Source organism: Lithobates pipiens, unplaced genomic scaffold, assembly GCF_037356315.1.
Source record: "Lithobates pipiens isolate NorthernLeopardFrog02 unplaced genomic scaffold, aLitPip1_a1.2 Scaffold_18, whole genome shotgun sequence".
NCBI lineage: Eukaryota > Metazoa > Chordata > Amphibia > Anura > Ranidae > Lithobates > Lithobates pipiens.
This window is the reverse complement of record NW_027507758.1, coordinates 189,077,315-189,104,304: the sequence shown is the minus strand read 5'-3', so window position 1 is coordinate 189,104,304 and position 26,990 is coordinate 189,077,315. Positions and strand designations below refer to the sequence as shown.

General features: G+C 46.2%; 1 protein-coding gene across 1 annotated transcript in view; it reads left to right on the top strand.

The window, feature by feature from the left end:
* The window catches only part of LOC143987598 (interferon-induced, double-stranded RNA-activated protein kinase-like), a 329,449-nt gene that overhangs the window by 138,460 nt on the left and 163,999 nt on the right, over positions 1-26,990 (top strand). The window contains exons 7-9 of the mRNA XM_077486452.1: positions 5,735-5,861; positions 8,626-8,729; positions 18,438-18,573. Of these exons, the coding sequence (XP_077342578.1) occupies positions 5,735-5,861; positions 8,626-8,729; positions 18,438-18,573 (367 nt within the window). The remainder of the gene's footprint in view (positions 1-5,734; positions 5,862-8,625; positions 8,730-18,437; positions 18,574-26,990) is intronic.

The window sequence follows — 26,990 nt, the reverse complement described above, 5'->3', positions numbered from 1 at the left end:
AGATGTACACCAAGTCGCATCTCCAAACCCGCCGGGCATTGTACCTACTAATTTAATGAGGATTAGGGTTTATACTCTGTCCAAATTAAAGCGGAGTTCAACCCAAAAATGGAACTTCCGCTTTAAGTGAAGGTGACCTCCTGTGATGCCACATTTGGCATGTCATTTTTTGGGAGAGAGTGGATACCCTCTTTTTAGAGGGATCCAGCTCCCACTTCCTCCCGGGACATTGGAAGCAAGTTTCTCTCCCCCCCTTCCCTATCAGCAATCATCTGGGACACGTAACAGGTCCCAGATGATTGCCCGGAAAGTCACAGTACGCATCGCGGCCCACAGTGACAATGCTGGCACCGCAGAGAGGAGTGGGACTTCGTACGCCCACATCGCTGGATCGTGGGACAGGTGAGTGCCCAATTAATAAAAGTCAGAAGCTACACTTTTTGTAGCTGCTGACTTTTATATGGGTGGAACTCCGCTTTAACTAAAAACTAGCTTCCTGACACTAATACTCAACAATACAATACACAGGTACTCTCAGCCCACGTGCACTCGCAGAACTCGTGTACTCACAATACACAGGTACACACAATACTCATGTACTAAAGATCCCCACACACTACCCAGATACACACAACACTCAGGCACTCACAACATACAGGTATTTACAATACACAGGTATTCCCAACACTCACAATACACAGGTACTCACAGTACTAGGGATGCACCGATATCACTTTATTAACATAAAGTTGAGTACTGATACTTTTTTGCAAGTACTCGCTGATACCGAATACCAATACCTATCGCGTAGGTAGGGGAGTGGTTTGGAGTTGTTAGGGAGTTGGGTGAAGCTGGGGTGAGGGCAGGGAGGGAGAGAAGGGGAGTAAGTGACGGCAGGGTAGTTGAGGGTGGGGTGAAATAGGGATTGTGGGGTGGGAGAGTTGGGATGGAAAAGGCTATGATCGCTGGGGGAAGAGGATGGGGGTGGGAGGTTCATTGGGAGACACGGAGGCAAAGGTGACAGCTGGTGGTGGGAAAGAGGGGGCAACACAGGGTGGCCACAGCACAGGGCATTAGGCACAGACCAGTGTTATAAACTGATAGCGTACTGTACGTTATATACAGACTAGTCTGTACCCTGACACCGTACTGTACATTATTTTCAGACTGTGTGTATAACATATAGTATGGTGTACAGTGTTGGGGTACAGACTGGTCTGTCTGTAATGTATGGTGTCAGTGTATAAGTCCGGTCTGTACCCTGCTGACACTACTGTACATACCACACTAACCTGTTTGCAGGATTTGCTCCAGTTGCTCCCCTCAGTACTCCGTTCTGCCTCCAGGGACACTTCCACAGCTGCCTCACATAGAAATACATGTGCTGATGTTGTCCAGCCCCTTGCCCTTGGTGACCCACCCACTCTTTGTCATTGGATAGCAGCCAGCTCTATCCAGCCAGCTCTCTGTGCAGAAAGGGAGGAGTGATGACATCACCCATCCTCTTGTTTACACAGGCAGGAGGGGATTGGACCTTATAATGAAAGAAGACAGCTGGGAGCAGGAGTGTCAGTGTGGCCGGACTGTTCCCACTGTGCTGCTGCATGTTTGTATTGCCCAATCACTATGCACAGTAAATGCTGAGGATGATGGGAGGCTCCTCCGCCTGTGTAAGTGGCTGATCCTGGCGGGATGTGTACTACCCCGAAGGGTGCTGCCGGAGGGGAGGAGGAGGAGGCGACGTCCGGCCCCCAGCTGACGTCACTTCTGGTATCGGTTTTCGGTATTGGAGCATTTTCGCGAGTACCGATACTCACGAAAATACCTAGTATCTGGACCGATATTGTTATCGGTGCATCACTACACATAATACACAGGTACTCCCAATACATAGGTACTCCCAATACACAGGTACTCCCAATACACAGGTACTCCCAATACACAGGTACCCCCAATACACAGGTACTCCCAATACACAGGTACCCCCAATACACAGGTACCCCCAATACACAGGTACCCCCAATACACAGGTACTCCCAATACACAGGTACTCCCAATACACAGGTACTCCCAATACACAGGTACTCCCAATACACAGGTACTCCCAATACACAGGTACTCCCAATACACAGGTACTCCCAATACACAGGTACTCCCAATACACAGATACTCCCAATACACAGATACTCCCAATACACAGATACTCCCAATACACAGATACTCCCAATACACAGATACTCCCAATACACAGATACTCCCAATACACAGATACTCCCAATACACAGATACTCCCAATACACAGATACTCCCAATACACAGATACTCCCAATACACAGATACTCCCAATACACAGATACTCCCAATACACAGATACTCCCAATACACAGGCACTCCCAATACACAGGCACTCCCAATACACAGGCACTCCCAATACACAGGCACTCACTATACACAGGCACTCACTATACACAGGCATTCACTATACCCTCACAAGACTCAGGATACTCATACAATACTTAGGTACTCAGAATACTCACACAATACTCGGGTACTCAACAGTTACTCAGTCACTTAGCAGCACACAGATACAGGCACACTCAGGAACTCAGTCACCTGTCAGCCTCCTATAGGGTTTGCCAGCACCTTTAAGCCGCGTACACACGGGCGGACTGTCTGGCCTACTTAGTCCGCCGAAACACATTTCAGCGGACAGTCCGCTCGTGTGTGGGCTTCAGCGGACTTTTTCAGCGTGCAGTCTGGCGGACTAAGTATTTCGGAATTTCCGTAATACTGTCCGTCGGACTCGCATTTCGGCGGACAATCCGGCCGTGTGTGTGCCAGTCCGCCGTACTTTTGAAATGAGCGGACTTTTCCCGCCCGGAGAAAAGTCCGCTCATTTCGAGCGGGTATCCAGGTAGGCGGGGCCCGCGAAGGAGACGTCGCTGGCCCCGCTGCCTGGTATGGACTTAAAGGGGAACCCCAACGCCGAAAAAAATCGGCGTGGGGGTCCCCCCCAAGTCCACAACAGACCCTTGTCCGAGCACGCTACCCGGCCGGCCAGGAAAGGGGGGCGAGCGAGCGCCCCCCCTCCTGAGCCGTACCAGGCCGCATGCCCTCAACATGGGGGGGTGCCTTGGGGAAGGGGGGGCCGCGCGGCCCCCCCACCCCAAAGCACCTTGTCCCCATGTTGATGAGGACAAGGGCCTCTTCCCGACAACCCTGGCCGTTGGTTGTCGGGGTCTGCGGGCGGGGGGCTTATCGGAATCCGGGAGCCCCCTTTAATAAGGGGGCCCCCGGATACCGGCCCCCCACCCTATGTGAATGAGTATGGGGTACAATGTACCCCTACCCATTCACCTGTAAAATAAAAGTACAAAAAAAAACACGACACACGAGATAAAATACTTTATTGCACAGCTCCGGGGGTCTTCCGTCTTCGGGGGTCTTCTCGCCGGACTCCTCCGCTATCTTCTTGTAGCTCTTTTGCTAGCGGAGGAGTCCGGCTTTCTTCCTCGCCGCCGGCCTCTTCTCCCGACTTCGGGGGTTTTGTCCCCCTCTTCGGTTCTTCTGTCGCCGCCGTCGCCGCCGCTGCTGCCGCCTTCCGTTCTTCTTCTTCTCCAGGAGATGTTGCCTCGACGATCTCTCCGGCCGGAAATGCCAGGGACGCACTGCGCGGCCACTTATATAGGGACAAGGGGCGGTGTCACATGGCTTTATGTCACATGGGTTGATGTTACATGGGGACTATGACATCGTAAGGGGGCGGGGTCACCATGTGACACCAACCCATGTGACATAAAGCCATGTGACACCGCCCCATTGTCCCTATATAAGTGGCCGCGCAGTGCGTCCCTGGCATTCCGGCCGGAGAGATCGTCGAGGCAACATCTCCAGGAGAAGAAGAGGAAGAAGAACGGAAGGCGGCAGCAGCGGCGGCGACAGAAGACCGGGCCACCGCCTGTAAAAGAGCTATAAGAAGGCGCGGTGGCCCGGCAGAAGAACCGAAGAGGGGGACAAGACCCCCGAAGTCGGGAGAAGAGGCCGGCGGCGAGGAAGAAAGCCGGACTCCTCCGCTAGCAAAAGAGCTACAAGAAGATAGCGGAGGAGTCCGGCGAGAAGACCCCCGAAGACGGAAGACCCCCGGAGCTGTGCAATAAATTATTTTATCTCGTGTGTCGTGTTTTTTTTTGTACTTTTATTTTACAGGTGAATGGGTAGGGGTACATTGTACCCCATACTCATTCACATAGGGTGGGGGGCCGGTATCCGGGGGCCCCCTTATTAAAAGGGGCTCCCGGATTCCGATAAGCCCCCCGCCCGCAGACCCCGACAACCAACGGCCAGGGTTGTTGGGAAGAGGCCCTTGTCCTCATCAACATGGGGACAAGGTGCTTTGGGGTGGGGGGGCCGCGTGGCCCCCCCTTCCCCAAGGCACCCCCCCATGTTGAGGGCACGCGGCCTGGTACGGCTCAGGAGGGGGGGCGCTCGCTCGCCCCCCTTTCCTGGCCGGCCGGGTAGCGTGCTCGGACAAGGGTCTGTTGTGGACTTGGGGGGGACCCCCACGCCGATTCTTTTCGGCGTTGGGGTTCCCCTTTAAGTCCATACCAGGCGGCGGGGCCAGCGACGTCTCCTTCGCGGGCCCCGCCTACCTAGAGACGCGCTCGAAATGAGCGGACTTTCCTCCGCGTGTGTGGGCGAGTCTGTTCATTTCAAAAGTAGGGCGGATAGTATGGCAGACTTAGTACGCCGTATTAGTCCGCTCAAAAAGTGCCGAGTGTGGGCAAGTCCGTTCATTCGAAAGTATGACGGACTGTCCGTCGGATTGTCTGACGGACTAAGTTGGCCAGACAGTCCGCCCCGTGTGTACGCGGCTTTAGTCTCCCCTGGTGAGCCTGTTCAAACTGCTTCACCGACTGCCTGTTACACACACCCCCTGTTTCACTTACACGCCACCTCTCCTGACACTCCCAGTCTCCAGTCCTGCTACCCGGTCTCTGGTCTTACTGATTTACCTCCCACTCGCTTCTTGTGTCAGTCTTGAATGGGTGTCACTGCCCTGGTCACCCCCACTCGTTGCTAAAATACCACTCTGCCTCCACTCATGGACCCGGTCTCACGCCGCCCTTCTCGGTCTCCCATGTTTTTACTGCTACCTGGAGCTCTGTTAGAGACATTTCCTTATGAAACCGTAACAAAAAAGTAAAAATCTGACAGGGGTTCTATACCTCTACTCTTTTAGAGAAAATTGACAACTGTAGATGTGTTAGGCCTCATTCACACAAATTGCATATGCCCGTGCGAGGGCCATGTTTCATGTCATTTGGGATGCAGCGGCTGCATGTAACCATCGCTTACGTTCCTGGAGAAGGCTCTGAAATATTGGGTGCTGCGGCAGATACCAGCTGGAGACTAAATCATACGTGACAGGGAAAATATTCGCCAGCACACCATGGATCTTCAGATTGAGTCCAAACATTTTATTGAGAAATTATCACTTCACAGATAGGAAGGTGCAATGTTTCGGAGCCACGCAGGACCCCTTCATCACGCATGTGATGACACATGGACACAGCTGCTGCTCCCAATTTGACATCTATGCGGGTGTGGGTGCATGCCCCCAAACACAGAGAGTATATAAGTCATAAGCTACTTGGAAAGATGTTTGTAAATTGATTATACCTGACAGATTGAAAGTTCACTGCTAACGCTGTTGTTATATTCAAATGTGTTGTAGCACTAGTGATGTAAGTCTGGATGCAAGCACTGGTGAAAATGGACTGGCCCGATTAACAACTAGTGAGACTAGTTTGGATAGAAGCACAGCTGAATGTGGACTGCAACAATCAACTGCCGCATCAGAGGTATTTTTAAGACCATACGAGTGTGGTTTTCCCACCACACGGGTGCAGAGCAGTGTATCTGCAGGTTAGCTGTGCTTTGCCATAGACTTCTATTGCATTGGCCAGTTTTGATGCATTTTCTGAAAGTGCACAAAAAGTCATGAATGCAGGAATTTTGGTGCACTTTCAGAAAATGCACCAAAACTACTCAATACAATAGAAGTCTATGGCTAGCACATACTACAATGCACTGCACCTATGCTGCGGGAAAATCACAGTGCATCTGTGTGGCAGTGCCACATAAGGAAAAACAATGCTTTAACCGAATGGCAATATTTGATGAAACTAAAATATTTTGTCATTTCTACTGCACATATACTGTATATTTGTGTTGTCTTACTAGAAGAGTAGAGGCTGTTAACTGACCTTAGTGAATGTAGCTAGTTCACTTCAATCATCCAATCATGTAGTAGCAATATTCTAGTTTTTCCTTTCTTAAGCCTCTTTCACACAGGAAGAATCAGTGATGAACCTACCCCCTGTGGACATCCGCTTGCTCAGCGGGGATTGCTCCGTCGATCCCCGCTGAGCAGGAAGATGACAGGTTTGTCTCTGCACACTGTACAGGGACGGACCTATCAGAGTGCCGCTCTCCCCTATGGGAGATTGGATGACGATGGACCGTAGAGTCCGTCGTCATCCGATCCGCAGACAGATGGAAAAATAGGTTTTTCCTCTGTCACACTTTTTCGGAGCATGTCGGATGTCAGCGGACATGTGACCACTGACATCCGACGCTCCATAGAGGTCTATGGAGCATCCACTCAGGTCCACCTAAAAAACTGACAGGCGGACCTGAGCGTATCGTTTGTGTGAAAGAGGCCTTAATTTTGCCCTTCCCTGCACAGCTTTACCATATTTCCTCTACAAAGTGAAACAGTCTTACATTAATTTTTTTTTAGCACATGTAAAAAGGAGGAAAAAAAATATTATTAATTAATAATCGTTAATGAATATGTAATATGAATTAATAATCAAACGGCAAATTTTCCAGCTCACTGTATCAGTGTTGATCTAAAATCCATCTTTACTGGGAAAGTAAAGCAAAAGTCCGCAGCAATGCATTTCAGACTACAAGCCCTTTTACAAGTAGCACAGAGCGTGTTACACTAAGGGCCTGTTCACACCTGAATCGCACAGGAACATGGTCTGCATTCCCAATGTGCGACTGCGATTTTCAGCCCATTCATTTGAAATCGCACTGGACTGCACAAAAACTAGTGCATGCACTACTTTACAAAAATGTATTGCACTAAATCGCAGGGTACTGTGCCAATCAACAGCCACGTGTGCCCATCAACTGCAGCCACGTGTGCCCATCAAACACAGCCACTTGTGCCCATCCAACGCAGTCACTTGTACCCATCATATGCAGCCACTTATACCCACTTGCGGTGATTGCGGCTCTGGCAGCACTCTGCTCCCTGAGCCTACCCTAATTTAAGGCCTATTAGAGCATCAGGTGCTTCATAAAGTACCACCCCTCCCACCCCCAACATAGGAATAAATGTGTCCAGTGTCCTGAAAGGGGCCGGGTGCATGGATGGGAGGGCGTTGCCCATGCACCCACAGTGCACGGGCCGCCACTGAGGGTATCCTTGTTGCTAGGTAGCAGGTGGCCTCTGCCTAGTTTTAATGGTACTGATTGACCTACAACCACACACCCTGTTTCTGATTTCTCCCCCCTGGTTGGCTGTGTGTTCCTGGGGCTCTGGGCTTATGATTATTGCTGCTACCTAGCTCTCTACCTGTCATGCTCTGCTTGCTGTGTTACCTGTCTTTGAAATATTCATTGTTCATCCCGAACTTGTACCCTGACTAATCTTTTGGATTGCTGCTAAACTTGACCTTAGAACTGTATTACACTTGCTCTCTACCTGCTCAAACCCTAGAACTGTTTACCAGGTTGCACTGTCTGCCTTGACCTTGGACTGTCACTAGATTCTGTTACCGGCTACTACCTCTCATCTACCCAGCCTCAAGATTACTACTTTTGTTCAGTCTTGGTGCAGTTGGACCAGGGACTGTCGTATTGTGGTTGATTTACTAAACTTGGAGAATGCAAAACCTGGTGAGGCTCCAGCTAATCAGCTTCTAACATAAGATTGTTCAATTGAGTTCTGACAAAACAACTTGGAAGCGAATTGGTTTCTATGCAGAGCTGCACTAGGTACCAGTAGACCTGCTTGCATTATTGGAATGGGGGCTTCTAAAGGCAGAAGAAACACTCCCCAGCTTTAGTACCACACCTAGGCATCAGACTGAGCATCATAGAATCGTGGATAAAAGTTGTAAGAATTGGGTAAAAACATTGATAAATAGGCCTCTCTGAAACGTTTAAGGAGACATCAAATTGATATCCCATTGAAAGTTTAACCCTTTAGGCTAACACATATTGGGAGGAAAATAAAAAATGATGTAGGTTTCAATATTGGATTTTATAAATCTTCACCTCTGATACCCAGACAAATTTTCCATTCTATAAAAGTCAAAACTCATGGTATACTTTCCATGTCCTCCAGCCTTTTTACTTTTTTTTTGAATAATTTTACCTTATAGTAATAGTTTTACCATGCAATGATGACATGCAAGTGAATTAACATATAGAGTGTATAAAAGTTTACAATGAAATATGACTATGCTAACGGTTACTGTAATATTTAATACCAAATGTCATTTATTAGTTGGGGACAGACATTTTATTGTGTTTTCATTTTTTTTATAGCATCAGCAGAACTACACTGCATTAGTTCATGAATTCTGTCAGAAGAAAAGTTTGAGCTCCAATTTTGTGTACACGTCCCTTGATGGACCTCCACATATGCGCCAGTAGGTTACCATAACAGAGTAAAGCATAATAATACATAAGTATACTGCATATATGAATAAAAAGAGTAATTAATCTATAAATCTTTGATTATTAGAGAGGGTATTGCTTCAGAAAACTGTTTTTTTATATGACATGGATGCTGTAAAGTTTATATTGCTGCACTCAGAATGCTAGATCTACAAACAAATGAATCTATGAATAAAAGAATGAAAGGATCAGTCCACCCCAAAAAAATATTCAGTTACAGATGGACTCAGCTTCTTATATCTCTTGGTGACAAGATCTCATTTGCATGTGTAGCACACCCCTATAGGGGCTGCTGATTAACTTGGATCCCCAACTCCTGCACAACCAGGCACACCAAACGCAAGCACCCAGAGTCAGAACAGTCCGTGACTTTGTTTTTGTTATTTGAGGGTTAATAGCTTGGATATGGATAGGAGGTTATGGGAAGCCCACTTGACTTCAGCAAAACTTCAGGGACATCTTCCTATATACAGCCTCCTTCACTTTACTTTCACCAGTGCTGCACTGCAGCGTAAGGAGACGGGTAAGTGTTTAGAGATGGGGGGGGGGGGGGGGTGGGAGAACAAGTAGTGGGGAGTTTTTTACTTTTAATGCAGAGAATACATCAAGGTAAAAACACTTTAAAACAACTTTAATTCTTTATTGATGCCCTGTTCATAGTCTCGAGAGGATTTCAACTTAACTACAAGTTAATAAGCAGGTAAACTAAAATCTTATTGACTACTTTAACAGCATCTCCTATTGGTTTGACATTATATCAACCCATTTTATAAGTATCAAAGAATGTTATGTTTGGTTTGTTTGGTAAAACCTTTTTATGTTGAACACTGTTGGATATATATGATTAAATTAGACATCATTTAAATCAGAATTATTTTTTAAATTAAATGACGTACAGTAAAACATGATGGGTTTAAGCACATTTAGGATTCTAACACACACAGTGCTGATGTATAAACATCAGATTTATGGCAGAAAATTCCTGCATTAAAAATGTGAGGATGGGCAGCAAAGTAAATGTGTTGGATGTGCATATCTGCACCTATACGCACACACAGGTGAAAAATACAGTCCAGCATTGCAGAGTTTTGTATTTTTTTTTTAGCCGATCTAATCTATATGCAGCACAAGTTTACGCACCTGTGTGTACAGGCCCATTAAAAACAATGGGTTGCATTTAGATGTAAAAAAAAATGCCAGTAAGCCTAAAAATCAAGTTTTTAGGCATCTATATGCAAGAGGCCTAAGATACTAAATTTCATATCAAATTGAAAAAGGCCTACATTTTTTTACAAATGCCCACAATGTTAAACATTGATATATATGTAGTATTGTTCAAGCAAGATGTAACAAGATGAATAATAATTCAGTTAATGAGATTGATTTACTAAAGGCAAATAGGCTATTCACTTTTCAAGTCGGTTTTCCCCAAAGCTTAGTGGATATGGTGAGATTTCACTTCAAGCAAGGGTATGCCCATAGTATGTGAGAAAATGTAGCCTAGTAGTAGTGCAAGAGCTTTCAAATGGTACTTATCTTGACAACACAACACAAAATTATGTAGCATTGAACAATAATGCAGTTAATGGGTTTGGCTTAATGCAAATAGGCTGTTCAGTTTGTAAAACAGTTTGTCCCAGAGCTTGGTGAATGCGGTGAAATTTCACTTTGCAAAGATTACTTGATGTGCAAGGAAAATAAAAAATAATCTTTCCTTGCATTTAATTGAATTATGGACTGCATTGCCTCATTCAACTTCCTTTGCAAAACGAAACTCCTATTTAAATCAAAAAGTAAATATAACCCAACAACTTCACTTTGTCAAATCAATATCACCTTGTGGCGCTTAATAAGTACAAAACCCAGCTATATACCCTTACAAAAGTATATACTTATCAATATAGTGAATGAAAGGGGCTACCTAGCTCTTATTCTACTTATCTGAAAATATGTATAAAAACCACCCTAATTCACCCGATGAATATATGTAAATAAAATTAAAATTATATATCAATCCAAATACATATATATATATATATATATATATATATATATATATCTAAACACAGATATGCTCTTCCTTTGAAATGCTAGTGAACAACACAGCAAATACAATTATCATTAAACCACAAAGTGCGAATGTGTAAACCACATCTTGATATGTGTTTTAACCACTTACCGACCGCCGCACGACGATATACGTCGGCAGAATGGCACGGGCAGGCATATGGGCGTATATATAAGTCCCTGCCTGCCCGCGGGTGGGGGGCCCGATCGGGCCCCCCCCGGTGCCTGCGGCGGTCGGCATTCCTTCGAGAGCGATCCGGGATGAGGGGGCGGCCATTCATTCATGGCCACCCCCTCGCGATCGCTCTCGACGAATGGAAATCCTCCGTGACATCACTTCCTCTCCTGTAATGTAAACACAGGAGAGGAAGTGATGTATTCTCTCCTCCGTGTCGGTATTTTTCGTTCCGGCACCGAGGAGAGAGGTTCGGTGAGTTGCACCAACACACCCCACATACAGTAGAACATGCCAGGCACACTCACACCCCCCCTTTACCCCCCGATCACCCCCCCAATTACCCCTGCCCCCCCAGTCACAGTGACACCAATTGCTTTTTTTTTTTTTTTTTTTTGCATTGGTGTCATTTGTGACTGTAATAACTGTTAGGGCAGTTAGGGTTAGCCCCCTTTAGTTCTAATGTACCCCCCTAACCCCCCCAATAAAGGTTTAACCCCGTGATCACCCCCCGTCGCCAGTGTCACTAAGGCTGGGTTCACATTGCAGCGGTTTGAGAACGGATGTGATTCGCACCGCACTGCAGTGCAAATCACATCCGATCTCTGTGCGATTCGAGTTCAGCCATACAGATAGTATGGCTGAATTCGTGTCGCACCCGCCGCACCCGCCGCAAACTCGCACGGGACCCTTTTTTTGGTCCGCAGCAGAATCGGATCGCATGGGTGTTCACACCATGCGATCCGAGTTTGCAGATCGCACTGCGATATGCGAACTGATCTGGGGGTGTCATTATTTCACTGACACTCCCAGCAGTTCGCATAGGGCAGTGTGAACTGCCGCCGGGAGGCATGCGATGCGGGAACCCGCCGCGGATTCGTGGCGTTCCCGCATCGCTCCAGTGTGAACCCAGCCTAATAAGCGATCATTTTTCTGATCGCTGTATTAGTGTCACAGGTGACGCTAGTTAGGCAGGTAGGTATTTAGGTTCGCCGCAACTTTTTATAGCGCCAGGGACCCCCATATACTACCGCATAAAGCCCCCTGATTGCCCCCTAGTTAACCCTTTCACCAGTGATCACCATATAACTGTTACAGGTGACGCTGGTTGGTTAGTTATTTTTTTATAGTTTCAGGGCACCCGCCATTTATTACCTAATAAAGGTTTAACCCCCTGATCACCCGGCTGGTGTCATTTGTGACTGTAATAACTGTTAGGGCAGTTAGGGTTAGCCTCCTTTAGTTCTAAGGTACCCCCCTAACCCCCCCAATAAAGGTTTAACCCCGTGATCACCCCCCGTCGCCAGTGTCACTAAGGCTGGGTTCACATTGCAGCGGTTTATGAGAACGGATGTGATTCGCACCGCACTGCAGTGCAAATCACATCCGATCTCTGTGCGATTCGAGTTCAGCCATACAGATAGTATGGCTGAATTCGTGTCGCACCCGCCGCACCTGCCGCAAACTCGCACGGGACCCTTTTTTTGGTCCGCAGCAGAATTGGATCGCATGGGTGTTCACACCATGCAATCCGAGTTTTCAGATCGCACTGCGATATGCGAACTGATCTGGGGGTGTCATTAACATTTCACTGACACTCCCAGCAGTTCGCATAGGGCAGTGTGAACTGCCGCCGGGAGGCATGTGATGCGGGAACCCGCCGCGCATTCGTGGCGTTCCCACATCGCTCCAGTGTGAACCCAGCCTAATAAGCGATCGTTTTTCTGATCACTGTATTAGTGTCACAGGTGACGCTAGTTAGGCAGGTAGGTATTTAGGTTCGCCCCAGCTTTTTATAGCGCCAGGGACCCCCATATACTACCGCATAAAGCCCCCTGATTGCCCCCTAGTTAACCCTTTCACCAGTGATCACCATATAACTGTTACAGGTGACGCTGGTTGGTTAGTTATTTTTTTTATAGTTTCAGGGCACCCGCCATTTATTACCTAGTCTCACTAGTGTACCCCTAAATTTAGGGGTGTCTACTTTCCAAAATGGGGTCATTTGGGGGGGGTTTGTGCCATCTTGGCATTTTATGGCCTTCAAAACTGTAACGCCCTTAGAAAGCCTGAAGGCGGTGCTTGGTTTTCGGGGCCCCGTACGCGGCTAGGCTCCCAAAAAGTCCCACATATGTGGTATCCCCGTACTCAGGAGAAGCAGCAGAATTTATTTTGGGGTGTCATTTCACATATGCCCATGGCATGCGTGAGCAATATATCATTTAGTGACAACTTTGTGAAAAAAAAAAAAAAAAGTTTGTAATTTTCCCACAACTTGTGGCAAAATATAAAATATTCCATGGACTCAACATGCCTCTCAGCAAATAGCTTGGGGTGTCTACTTTCTAAAATGGGGTCATTTGTGGGGGTTTTGTGCCATCTTGGCATTTTATGGCCTTCAAAACTGTAATAGGTAGTGAGGAGTGAAGTCAAATATTTACGCCCTTAGAAAACCTGAAGGCGGTTCTTGGTTTTCGGGGCCCCGTACGTGGCTAGGCTCCCAAAAAGTCCCACATATGTGGTATCCCCGTACTCAGGAGAAGCAGCAGAATTTATTTTGGGGTGTCATTTCACATATGCCCATAGCATGTGTGAGAAATATATCATTTAGTGACAACTTTGTGTAAAAAAAAAAAAAAAAAATATTTTTTTGTCATTATTCAATCGCTTGAGGCAAAAAAATAAAATATTCGATGGGCTCAACATGCCACTTATCAATTTCCTTAGGGGGTCTACTTTCCAAAATGGGGTCATTTGGGGGGGTTTTGTACTGCCCTGCCATTTTAGCACCTCAAGAACTGAGATAGGCAGTCGTAAACTAAAAGCTGCGTAAATTCCAGAAAACGTACCTTAGTTTGTAGATGTGACAACTTTTGCGCAAACCAATAAATATACAGTTATTGACTTTTTTTTTACCAAAGACATGTGGCTGAATACATTTTGGCCTAAATGTATGACTAAAATTGAATTTATTGGATTTTTCTAATAACAAAAAGTAGAAAATATCATTTTTTTTCAAAATTTGCGGTCTTTTTCCATTTATATCGCAAAAAATAAAAATCGCAGAGGCAATCAAATACCATCAAAAGAAAGCTCTATTTGTGGGAAGAAAAGGACGCAAATTTTGTTTGGGTACAACATTGCATGACCGCGCAATTACCAGTTAAAGCAGCGCAGTGCCAAATTGTAAAAAGACCTCTGGTCATTTACCAGCAAAATGGTCCGGTCTGAAAGTGGTTAAAACAAAAAAACAAGTCCTAAAGAAGTGTCCAAAAAAAGAGGACTAATATTGGTATATAAAAGACCAGCAAGTCCTTCTGTGTAGTTTCTTATCAGTGTCCACAAAATGATGAAACCTTCACCACACCAACAGTGACAGTGACCCCCCTTTAGATGGAGCACTCACCAACTATAGCGCCTGGCACTCTCGCACCAGGCTCAACAGGCGTTTTGAATCACTTAAATGAGGACCGTAGATGTTCAGCACACAGCATTCAGCAAATATTTTTCCTCTTTTCAGACTCCAGTAAGGTTATCTCCCAAAGTTCCTCAAAGAGAAAAAAAGAGGCCTCCCATAGTGCAACACTATAAAATATCTTTAATAGCACACTTTTAAAAGCCACTCAATAATGCACTCACATGTATAAGACTTGGAAAAAGCACTTCAAAATCACTGCAATCCTTCACAACAGCATGCTTCACTCTAAGGCATTGGTGGTCACAGTGGATACTGGTCAAAATTAGCAGTGTCAGTAATGTCTCTCACCCCTCCTTCCGCTGTATGGTACCCCACAGCAAAGTTCTCAGTTCAAGCCCAATGACACTCTCTCTCCAGTCCTGTTCCTCGTGTTACAAACACACACACTTCCGCCTTGTTTGCAGTGTTGAATCAATCAAAGATAGTTGCCAGATAGCCACGCCCCGACATGTTTCGTCATAGGACTTATTCATGGGATTGGCTATCTGGCTCCCAGTACCGTCTTTTATTGTAATGGCAGCCATCCCATAATAGGCATGCCTTTCAGTCACGCCCACTACTCCACAATCACCCTATGTCACCTGCCCCCTCTGATTAAATCACTCAGAGCCACCCACATCTCCACAAGAACCTCCCCTCTAATCCCTAGATCTAATACGAGGGCACTGCGTCTGAGGGGTTGCGAACAGACAGCTGTTCACAATGCCGCTCGCAATCGTCCGGACGCGCATGCGCAGATGCTACCCCCCCTCAGCTCGTCAGGTATCAGACACTTCTAATGGCGCTGCTGCGCATGCGCCAGCACCTCGCTCTACTAGTCAGGGAATACACGACGCAGATGCTGTCAACCTCCCAGCCAGTCAGATCCAAAACAGACCTCCGACACTCCCCACGGTGCCACCGCGCACGCGCCAGCCCCTCACCTCACTCACCAGGGAATGCATGACGCATCCGGGCTCCTCCTCCCTGCGACCCACATACATTCAACGTTGGTCCACCAAGACCGACAGGGAGGCAGCAGCATCAACTCCCCGATCAACCATCAGCAGCACAGTGCTATAATGCAATCGAATCTCACCCCCTCCCCCCTCCCCCCTAAAGGCAGCTACACACAACACATAACCTGTCCCTGCCAGCAATGTCTCTAAGGGCATATGGTAGAGCTAAACTAAAAGCACTAGTGGTCACAGCACACCTTATACATTCAAATGGACCACATTTTCATATCCCCATTATAACGAATGCCATATCTCTGTGTCAACATTGCCTTAAAGTTTACAGAGAAATTGCTCTACTGCATATGTAATCCTAACAGTGCATATCACATCATATATAAAAATGTACATCACATCATTATCCCGTGATCAAAATAAAATCATATAAAATTATTTTAAAAACTAAAATAAATAAAAAGCATTTATATGCGCAAATGGCAGCATAATTTTACGCCCATATGCAACCCCACTAGTGCGGTGTATAAAACAATCGCATCAATATAATCGCTCCATACATTTTTATCCAAATGTGCGTAACATGCCATCATTCACCTATCTACATGACATCAATTAAAATTATTATTGTTAATAAGATGTCACTATTGGTCATTTCTACACGGAACTGTTGAACAAAAAATGTATTAATTAATCCAGATGTCGCATATGGGTATTCCCATGCTTCCAATATAAATGGTAGGGTATTACGAGTTGCTAATAAAGCAATTCACATCCAATTCGATGTTCATTCCCCTCGGTGCCATGCTTTTCATCAAAAAGATCCATTTAGTTTCTCTCTGAGATAGTTCCCTCACCCGGTTAGAGCCCCTCCATGAGGGGTGTACATAATCTATACCGCAGAATTGTAAAAGACTAGGGTCTTGTTGGTGACACTCTTTAAAATGTAAGGATACACTATGATCCTGATATCCCTTCCGAATATTGGCTAAATGTTCGGAGATGCGTATCCTCAATAGCCTCTTAGTCCGGCCCACATAAAGTAACTTGCAGGGGCACCATAATAGATATACCACATGTGACATGTTACATGTCATAAATTAATTTATGTGGAAGGTTTCTCCCACTCCATTGGTTACCATAGTGGCCCCCCTACTAAGGTTTCTCACGGTTTTACAGCAAATACATCTTCTGCATGAGAAGAATCCCTTCAATTCACTAGATATAGTTTGTCTAATCGGGGGATCAATTATTTTTTTAACAATCTTATCCCCTATATTCGGGGCCTTTCTGTAGATAAACTTGGGACGATCCGGTAAGCATGGTCCCAAATGCTTATCTCTCCCTAAAATATGCCAGTGTTTTGCAAAAATCTGTTCGATCTCCCTATACTGATGATGATAACCCGATAGAAATTTAAACTGATGTTGTATCTCACCCCCCTTATTGCATCCCTGAAGGCAGACCTCCCTAGGTATATTAGCGATCTCTTTAATAGTAGTGTCCAGAGCGGTTACATTGTACCCCTTCTGCAGGAACCTCTTTCTTAGGACCTCGGACTGGATCAAATAGTCCTCATCAGTAGTACAATTGCGGCGAACCCTCAAGAACTGCCCTTTCGGGATGTTCTTAATCCAAGAGGGATGATGCCCACTTCTTGTAGACAAGAAACTGTTCCGGTCCGTGGTCTTAAAAAATACTGTGGTCTTCATTTGGCTCCCCTTCCTTTCTATGGTAAGGTCCAAAAAGTTTACACTCTTAGAGCTGATGTTAAAATCCAATCTGATATTATTAGAGTTGGAATTCAATCTTTCAATGAATTCCCTGGCTGATGGTTCAGTGCCAACCCAGACAAAAAACAGATTGTCTATAAATCTACAATAGAATATTAACTGTTGGGGTTTGTTCAGGAAGACAAACCTATCCTCCCACTCAGCCATAAATAGGTTGGCGAGGCTTGGAGCATACTTTGCCCCCATTGCCACACCAACACACTGGGAATAAAAAATGCCCCCATACCAAAAGTAGTTGTGGGTCATGCAAAACTCCAAGGCATGACCCACAAATACCTTCCGAGCATGGGAGACATCATCCCTCCTACTCATCGCCCAATTCAGGGCTACTAGGGCTTCCTCATGTTGGATAATAGTGTACAAACTTGATACATCAGCTGTCACTAAATATACTTCGGCCATCGGGGGAACAGATATTTCACCCAATGATTTCAAAAGATCAGTAGTATCCCTCAGATACGCTAGTGTATTTTTTACACTAGGCTGGAGGAACTTATCCAAATATTCCCCCAACCTAGCCGTCACTGACCCAATCCCATTCACAATTGGACGTGGAGGAGGAACCTCCAGGTCCTTGTGGATTTTAGGTAGGGTGTAAATCACTGGTATTCGGCACACACTGGGAGCTAGATATTTCGCTTCTTTACTACTCAACACCCCCTTCCCATAACCCCATTGAATTAGGGACTCCAGTTAGTTTTGGTATTGGTTCGTAGGGTCTGCATCCAACTTCTTATATGTATTGGTATCACCCAATAGTTCCCTTAATTGTTTATCATAAAAGGACCTGTCCAAGATGACAACCCCACCTCCCTTATCGGCCGGTCGTATAATAATTTCTTTATTCTTTTCTAGGGATTTAATTCCATCTGTAAAATGCCTAGCATTCACCCCTTGGTTGGGTGCTGGCGCAGTGTTGACACACATAGGTGGTGGAATTTGAGGTGTGTATTAGTTTTTGAAACTCCTATTTACCTTTAAATAGGAGTTTTTAATAAATCGGCACCAATATCCTGAATTTTTCATATTGTATTCAGCAGATTACTGATTAGTACATCTGAATATTAGCCCTTTGCACTATAAAAATTTGTTATCCCCATCTGAGGCAGACTTTAGGCCCTGGGATGTAGTGAATGAGCCTAAAATAATATTTGTTCCTTTGTATTTTATTAGGTAGCAGTTTACTGTTTCATTGTTCTCAACAATTTCAATTGCAGATTTACTTGCAGAGCGGAAATCAAAGGCAAAAAATATCCTGAAAGTAAACCACATACATCAAAAAAGCTGGCTAAAAAGGAGGCTGCATTTCTTGCATTGATGGAACTCAAAAAGGAATTTCCTAATGATTTACCAGTAGGTTTTTAAGTGTATTTGTATAAAAACAGAATTGTGTGTGATTGTTATTTTGTTTGATAGCTCAGCTGTGTGATGGTGATGTTCTGCTAGTCTGTTAAACCCCTGCTTTATCAGTTATAATCACACTCTAGCCAAATGCTTGAAACCAGGTACCTATGGGCATCTATAATAATATAAAAACTCTTAACTACTTGCCTACCGTGTCAATTCTGACACTTCTCTCCTACCTTTAAAAATCATAATTTTTTAGCTAGGAAATTACTCAGAACCCCTAAACGTTATATATGTTTTTTCTTTTTTTTTTAGCAGAGACCCTAGGGAATAAAATGGTGGCAGTTGAAAATTTTGATCTCGCACGGTATTTGCGCAATTTTTCAAATTCAAATAAAAAAAAAATGTTTCATGCATTAAAAAAAACAAGTGTAAAGAAGAAATGTGTAGCGCTAATAGTGTGTTATACCGTGTCCCACATCTCAGATATGAGTCCTGAGAAATGTGTACATTGTGAAGGTGATAACAAATGTAAAGTGTAAAGATAAAACTTAATATATAAATGATGCGATTAAAAAATCACATCAAAAGGTGTAATGAAAAGTAGCACAAAAGAGTGAAATATAAGTGTGCAAGTGTATACTTGGACTCTAAAATGTTAATCCTCGGTGTATCTTAATAAATAGTATCCCAAACAGCTATATAATCTCACTGCGGAATATCCATCCGCAATGATTAAAGCTGCACTAACTTATATTAGAGACAAGGAGTAAAGTTCACATAGTGTATAATAAAATCACTGTGAGACACAATTACAATTGAATGATAATAACAATCAATAATAACTACATATATCTGCATATAGCAAAAAACGGCAATACCAGACAAAACGGCACAAGAAAAACGTATTAGTGAATAAAGTCTATAGATCTTTGGGTGCTGTAATCTGCCAACAAGCAACAACCGGCCAATCTTTCCTGCTATCCTCTATTCAATACATGCACATCAATCCATGTGTAATAAGACCAAGGGACGTGCCACCACCTTCATAAATGAGCAGGGGATGGTGTACTCTTACCCTATATGATGGATCCACTCGCCAGCAGCTGTGAATCAGATAATTAAGGTCTTGTGCACCTCTTCACTCTCCTTCTTGCCAGATGATTACCGCAAATTTAGCGATGTCTTTGACAAAGGTCAAGCCAGTAGTTTGCCTCCACACTGGTCGTAAGATTGCACAATTGACCTTGAACCTGGTGTTGAAAAAGAAGAGTGGTCAACTGAGACCTTGTATCGATTATAGGGGTCTCAATCGCATCACGGTTAAGAACGCTTATCCGATTTCATTGATCACAGAATTTTTTGACCACCTCAAGGGAACAATGGTTTTCACTAAGCTCGATTTGAGAGGATCATACAATCTCCTGAGGATCAAGGAGGGCAACGAATGGAAAACTGCGTTTAATACCAGGACCGGACATTACAAATACTTTGTAATGCCATTTTGTCTCTGCAACTCTCCTGCAGTTTTTCAGAAATTCATCAATAATGTCCTCCGAGATATGTTGCAGCAATGTGTTGTGGTTTATCTCTATGATATTCTCATATATTCAAAATCCCTAGTGAGCCACTACACCGATGTCTCCCATGTGCTACAGAGTTTGAGAGATAATAACCTTGTGGCTACTTTTCTAAAAAATTGTCTCCTGCAGAATGTAATTACGAGATTGGGGACAGAGAATTGCTAGCTATCATTTTAGCTCTTAAAGAATGGAGGCATCTCTTCGAGGGTACCACTGTGCTGGTCTTCATTTTGACTGACCATAAGAATCACACCTTCTTGTCTGAGGCGAAATGCTTATCTCCCAGAATGGCACGATGGGCTCTTTTTCTGTCAAGCTTCAACTACATAGTCTCATTCTTACCGGTACTAAGAATGTAAGGGCTGATGCATTGTCATGACAGTTTTCCTCCTCCTCCAAGATGGAGTCTGTTCCAACTCCTGTGGATACCTCCAGATCGCATTCACCTTTGGATGACAGAATTCTTGCTGCTCAGATCCATTCTCCTCCTGAAAAACCTTGTGACCGCTACTTTTTCCTTGAGAATCTTTGCACTGCTTTGCTCCAGACATACCATTCTCCCAAGGCAGCTGGTCACCCAGGGAAGAATCAGCTCATCTGGTCTATTTTAACAATTCTGGTGGCCTAGATGCCTCTGCGCTAATGTAACCGCTTGTTCTGTGTGTGCTAAGAGTAAAACACCACAACACCTTCAGTGGGCCTCCTACAATCCACACCCAATGGAGAGAGGCCTTGGACCCACTTGGCTATGGATTTTATTGTGGAGTTGCCCAGCTCCCAGGGCAACACCATTATTCTTATGGTGGTTGGCCAGTTCTCGAAGATGTCTCATCCAAAGAACTGGCATCCATTTTCAATTGGGAGAGCTTTCTGTTACATGGGCTACCCAAGGTTATCATCTCGCACAGGGGTAGCCAGTTTGTCTCCAGGTTTGTCCCCAGGTTTTGGTGAGCCTTTTGTGCACAGTTTGGAATTCAGCTTTCCTTCTCCTCGGCTTATCGCCCACAGTCCAATGGAGCCACGGAATGAGCCAACCAAACTTTGGAGCAGTTCCTACATTGCTATATTTCTGACCATCATAAGAACTGGTCAGACCTCTTACCTTGGGTGGAGTTTGCTCACAATAGTGCTGTCATTGCCGCTTTCCGATTGTCTCAGTTTATGGTGAATTTATAGTTTCCAACCAGCCATGTTGCCTAACACATTTGTTCCTGAAAGAATTCCTGCATTAGAGGAGCATCTCCGTGATCTCCATTCCACTTGGGTGCAGGTCCAAGTGTCCTTGCAACTTGGCAGTGATAGGTACAGACTTCAAACTGACTGCCAACGCCTGCCTGCACCTTCCTACGAGGTTGGGGAGAGGGTCTGGCTGTCATCTCATAAGCTCTGACTCCATGTTCTCTCACTAAAACTGGCACTGTGGTATATTGGGCCTTTCTGTATTCTCCGTAGGATCAGCCTTACGCATTAGACCTTATATATAACATGCGTATTTCAAATGTATTTCATGTTTCTTTATTAAAACCTTTGGTGTGCAACCGTTTCACCACCTCGGTACCACGTCCTCGCCTGGTTCAGGTTGAGAACGATGAAGAGTATGAGATACAATTGATCATTGACTCCCGTAGGTTCCATGGGCGCATATGGTACCTTGTTAATTGGAAAGGGTACGTTCTGTAGGAACGCTCTTGGGTCTCATCTTCGGACATACATGCTTCTGTCCTCCTCCATGCTTTCCATATACCTTTTCCCTTCAAACCTGGTGCCCCTCCGAGGGGGAAGGGTGGTTGAGGAGGGGGTACTGTCAGGGCTGGGCTCTTAGCAGTTCTCTTCTGTGCTTGGGCTGCTCAGTTGTCGGAGAATTGTCAGCACTCATTGATTCCTCAGTAGCTCACCTGATTATCATTATCAGCTCGTCAGTCCTGCCTACAGCCAGCCCCTTTTGGCTATTTAAACTGCCTTGTTCATTCCTTTCCTGCATTCGCCTTGTCAACTTATCTGGAGTTTTCTCTGCTGTGTTTGTGTAAAAGACTTTGTCTGGCTGACGTCCCTTCTGGTTCCTGATCCTGTTCTTCTGCCTCCCTACTATGCTGATCTCTGGTTTCCTGATTACTAGCTTGTCTGACTACCTGCATTGGCTTCCGATCCCTGGCTTATGTTTGACTATGTTTACTGATCTGTACCATTTTTTTACCATTTACATTAAAAGTTGTGATTTTTACTGCATTTCTGTCTCAGTCGGATTCATGGTTCCTGACAATATTCTGAGGTCTTTATGATTTGTATAGGAGCAAAATTATCTTTCTCAGTGGAGTCCATATCTCTCTTAATACAAGAAAGCAGTTTGCTCACTTTGAAAACTGCTGCTTGGCATTGCAAGCTATTTTTTTTTTTTTTTTTTTTTGAAAAAAGAACGTTTATTGAGCATACAAAATACATAGGATAACAGTAACACATATGGGGGTGCAACATGCACCAAATATACGGATAGAAAACAGCTGCTAACAATACCACAGGCTGAAAAACACAAGGAGGGGGGGGTTCTTTGTTTACAGGTTGCACATTACATAAAAAGCAAGGGGCAATACAGTGTGTTCAGATATGGGGGGAAAAGAGGAACTCAGAGGTTGGGAGTCATATGCCGAGCCATAGTACATCCTACTCAAAGTAATTCGCAGAGAGGAGCAGGAAACCATTATTATGAGGGCGGGAAGCCCACCTACAACCACGGAGGCAGCTAGACTTGCCGGGCCGAACCCGGGTAGGTGTAAGGAGGCGTACAGACCACAAGCTACACTAGTCGGTACATGTATCTGAATCCCCCATCCATTTATCCCACAGCTTGGCAAACTTGCTCGGGCAGCCTCTATGCATATACAGCAGTTTTTTATAGGGGAGAGTGGCATTGACAGCCGACTTCCATTGTCGGGCGGTGGGGGGCGCAGAGCGCAACCAGGTGCGGGCTATCTGCAGTCTGGCTAGGTATAGGGTCTCCTGTAGGAAAACAGTCGGGATCCTTGCCTCCTCGGATGCGAGGAGAATCCCCAGCAAACATTGGCGGGGGCATAGCGTCAGAGGGGAGCCCATTTGGTCGTGGAGGAAGTCAACAATTTGCTTCCAGTAAACCTGCAACTCAGGACAGGACCAAAGGAGATGGTAGAACGTGGCCTGGGGATCACCACATTTAGGACATGTTGGATCATAGCCAGGTCTAAACTTGGACAGCCGCCCAGGGGTCAGGTATGACCTATGTAGCATGTAAAGGTGTGTAAGTCTGTCAGAAAGTTTAGGGGAGACCAGCTTAGGGGTGTCAAGTGCAGTTTCCCAGTCCGCGTCCTCGATAACCCCCACGTCGGCCTCCCATCTAGCCTTAAGTCGGTAGGCGCGGGCGGTCGCCCCAGGCGTGAGCAGGTTGGTGTAAAAAAAAGAAATCAGTTTCTTAGGGTCATCACCTAGCACGGCTGTTGCTATCGGAAGTGTTTCGAGCCTGGGGATATGGGAGCCAAACTGAGAGCTAAGGGCATGGCGGAGTTGAAGATACCTAAAAAACATTCTATTAGGGAGGTTGAAGTCAGTTTTGAGGGCCTGGAAGGGTCTGACAGAGCCATTAGTAATAACTTGGGACAGAAAGATAACGCCCCCGGCCAGCCACACAGAGCGGTCGGGGATCGTAGAGAGCTCGGGAAGTAGGGGATTGTCCCAAAGGGGGGTGTGGGAGTGAAACCTAGGGGCCCCAGTAATGGACGTGGCCTGCTGCCAAATCAAACAATGGTGGGACAACCTGTCTCTCGTCGGGACGGAAGGTCCCCCGGAGCCACGCATAAGGAGACGGAGTGGGTGTACGACCAGAGTGTAGTGCGGGGAGCATACCAGTGAGGCATAGCGCTCTTTGTCAATCTGATTAAAATAGTAGAAATGGGACAGTTGAGCGGCCAGATAATAATAGTACAGGTCTGGTAGGGCGGTGCCGCCCAGGTGGGTAGGGCATTTCAGAACACTCCATGAGAGCTTGTGTCGAGACGAACCCCAAACAAACGTGTTTAAGATGGCCTCCAAGGATTTGAAGGTTCTGAGAGGGATGCGTAGGGGAGCATGCCAAAACACATAGAGCAGCTTGGGGAGGAGAATCATTTTGACCAAGTTTACACTCTGGGTTTTTTGCTTGAGCAGGGTGAATAAGGGTTCCACATTTAAAAGGGTGTAGTCAGTCAGCAATCGTGAACATTGCACTCCCAAATATTTCACCTGACTCGCCCTGACCAAGGGCATTGCCGCCTGATCAGCGGACGGGGCACCCAAGTCTAAAGGGAGGATCTGGGACTTGGACCAGTTAATACGTAGTCCAGAGTATTCCCCAAACTGCTCTATCAGTCGCAGGGCTGCTTGCAAAGAGGGACCCGAGTCTTCGAGGTATAATAACATATCGTCAGCGTATAAGCTGAGGGTTTCCGTCAAAAGGCCCGAACGCAGGCCCTTAATTTGCGGGTGAGCACGAATGGCAATGGCCAGCGGCTCAACCGCGAGGGCATACAGGAGGGGGGATAACGGGCAACCCTGGCGAGTACCCCTGGACAGAGGGAAAGGATCCGAGATCCTGCCATTAACCTGGATCCGGGCAGTGGGAGCGCTATATAAAAGCTGAATCCACTTAATGAAGTTAGGGCCAAAGCCAAAGTTAGTCAGGCATTCCCATAGATAACTCCATTCAACGGAGTCAAACGCCTTCGCGGCATCTAGACTCACGACTACCCGGGAGCCGATGTTATCATGAGTGGCCTGCAGATTCATAAAGAGTCTGCGGAGATTGAAGGCAGTATTTTTGTTAGGCATGAACCCCGTTTGATCTGGATGTATAAGGCTGAGGACAACTTTATTGAGTCGCAGGGCCAGAATTTTAGCAAGGATTTTTACATCCAGCTGCAGGAGGGAAATCGGGCGGTACGACTCTGGGTAGCAGGGGTCCTTACCGGGCTTGGGTATAAGGACAACAAGGGCCTCTCCCATGGAGGCGGGAAGGGACATTGTATCAAACATATGGGTGTATAATGTGTGCAGTTCTGGGATTAGCGTGTCTTGAAAATGAGAATAAAATTCCAGGGGCAGCCCGTCCGAGCCAGGCGCCTTGGAGGATGGGAGGGAGGCAAGTGCCTCGGCAATACAGTCAGGGGAGATGGGGGCTTCCAGGAGGGATCTCTGCTCTGGGCTGATAGAGGGGAAATCTATGGAGTGAAGAAATTGGGTGAGGTCAGCGTGCGTGTGTCGGGTTGTGGAGGTATATAGAGTGGAGTAGAACATTCTAAACTCACGTAGAATCAGGTCAGGGTCGGAGATCAGGTCGTCGGCGGCGCCACGGAGCTGAACCACCACCGGAGGGCTATGGTCAAGCCGGGCCATATAGGCTAGCAGTTTGCCCGCTCGCCGTGCTCAAACACACGCTGTCTACTAAAGAAAAGGCCCTGTTTCGCTTTCTCATAATGAAGGTGATCAGTCAGTCGGGACTGGAGGCGGAGCTGGGTGGCATGTTCCAGGGAAGGATCCGTCACAAACAGTTGCTCAAGGGATTGTAGGCGCTCCTCAGCCTGTGTCAATGCCTGTCTAGAATTAGCCTTGTACCTGTTAATACGAGTGGTCAGGAGCAGCCTAGCATGAAGCTTAAATGATTCCCATATTGACCCAGGGGACGCAGATCCCGAGTTTGAACGGAGAAAAAAAACTAGTTCCCTCTGTAGGTCCTCCAGACCTGGGATAACCGTAAGCCAGAAGGGGTTCAGTCTCCACACACGGGGGGGGACAGTCACAGGCAGTCTCAGCGTCAACCAGTATGGGGAGTGGTCCGACAGCACCCTGGCGTCAAAGCCGACCTCCAATAATTCGGGAAGCAGGGAGGGAGAGAGCAGGGCCATGTCTATACGAGACATAGCTCGGCGGGCGGGAGTGAAGCAAGAAAAGGCCTGTGCTGTTGGATACTTATGTCTCCAGGAGTCTGTCATGGCCAGTTCAGCTGCAAATCTACCGAACCTAGTGGTATGAGGGGGGGAAGACGTGCGGTCAGGTGCGCCAAGTCGGTCGAGGCCGGGGTTGATGGTCATGTTGAAATCACCTATCCAGATTACCGGGACTGTAGGGAATTTGGTCATAAAAGTGAGACCTTCGTGCAGGGCCTGAAACTGGAAGGGCGGTGGTATGTAAAACGCCATAATAAGCATCGTCAGGCCGCTCACAGTGGCATGTAAGAATAGAAATCTACCGTGAGGGTCTGAGCATAGGTCATGTAACTGGAACTGCACAGTTTTAGCAATTAAGATGGCTACACCTCGGGAATGGGAAGTGTGAGGGGCGCTGTACATCCAGCCGACCCAAGGTTTTCTAAGCGCCCTTTGGGACTGGCCTGTAAGGTGAGTCTCGACGAGGATCGAGATGTCCACTTTCAGGCGTTTGAGGTGAGTAAGGACGGCTAATCTCTTGGGTTTAGCGCCAAGGCCCCTGACATTCCAGGTTGCAAATTTAAGCGCAGCCATGGAACATGTCGGCACAGATTAGACTAGTGTAGGCCCCCGGCCCAGGAAGTTCGGGCATGCAGGGCGCCTGGGCAACCCCTGGATCCTCCCTGGCTGGCAGCAACACATACAAGAACACATTTGCAGTAAAATTACAGCTGTAAATAACACAATATAAAACACATACAACCAGTAAAACAGTCATAACAATGCCTACTCTGGACCAGCGGGGCAAAACAAAAAAACTGTCACTCGCCGCAGCCGCGGTAGTGACTGCTGGCCAGGGAAACAACACAAACATGGGCGCAATTATAACAAACTGCAGAACAGACAGTGCAGCGGG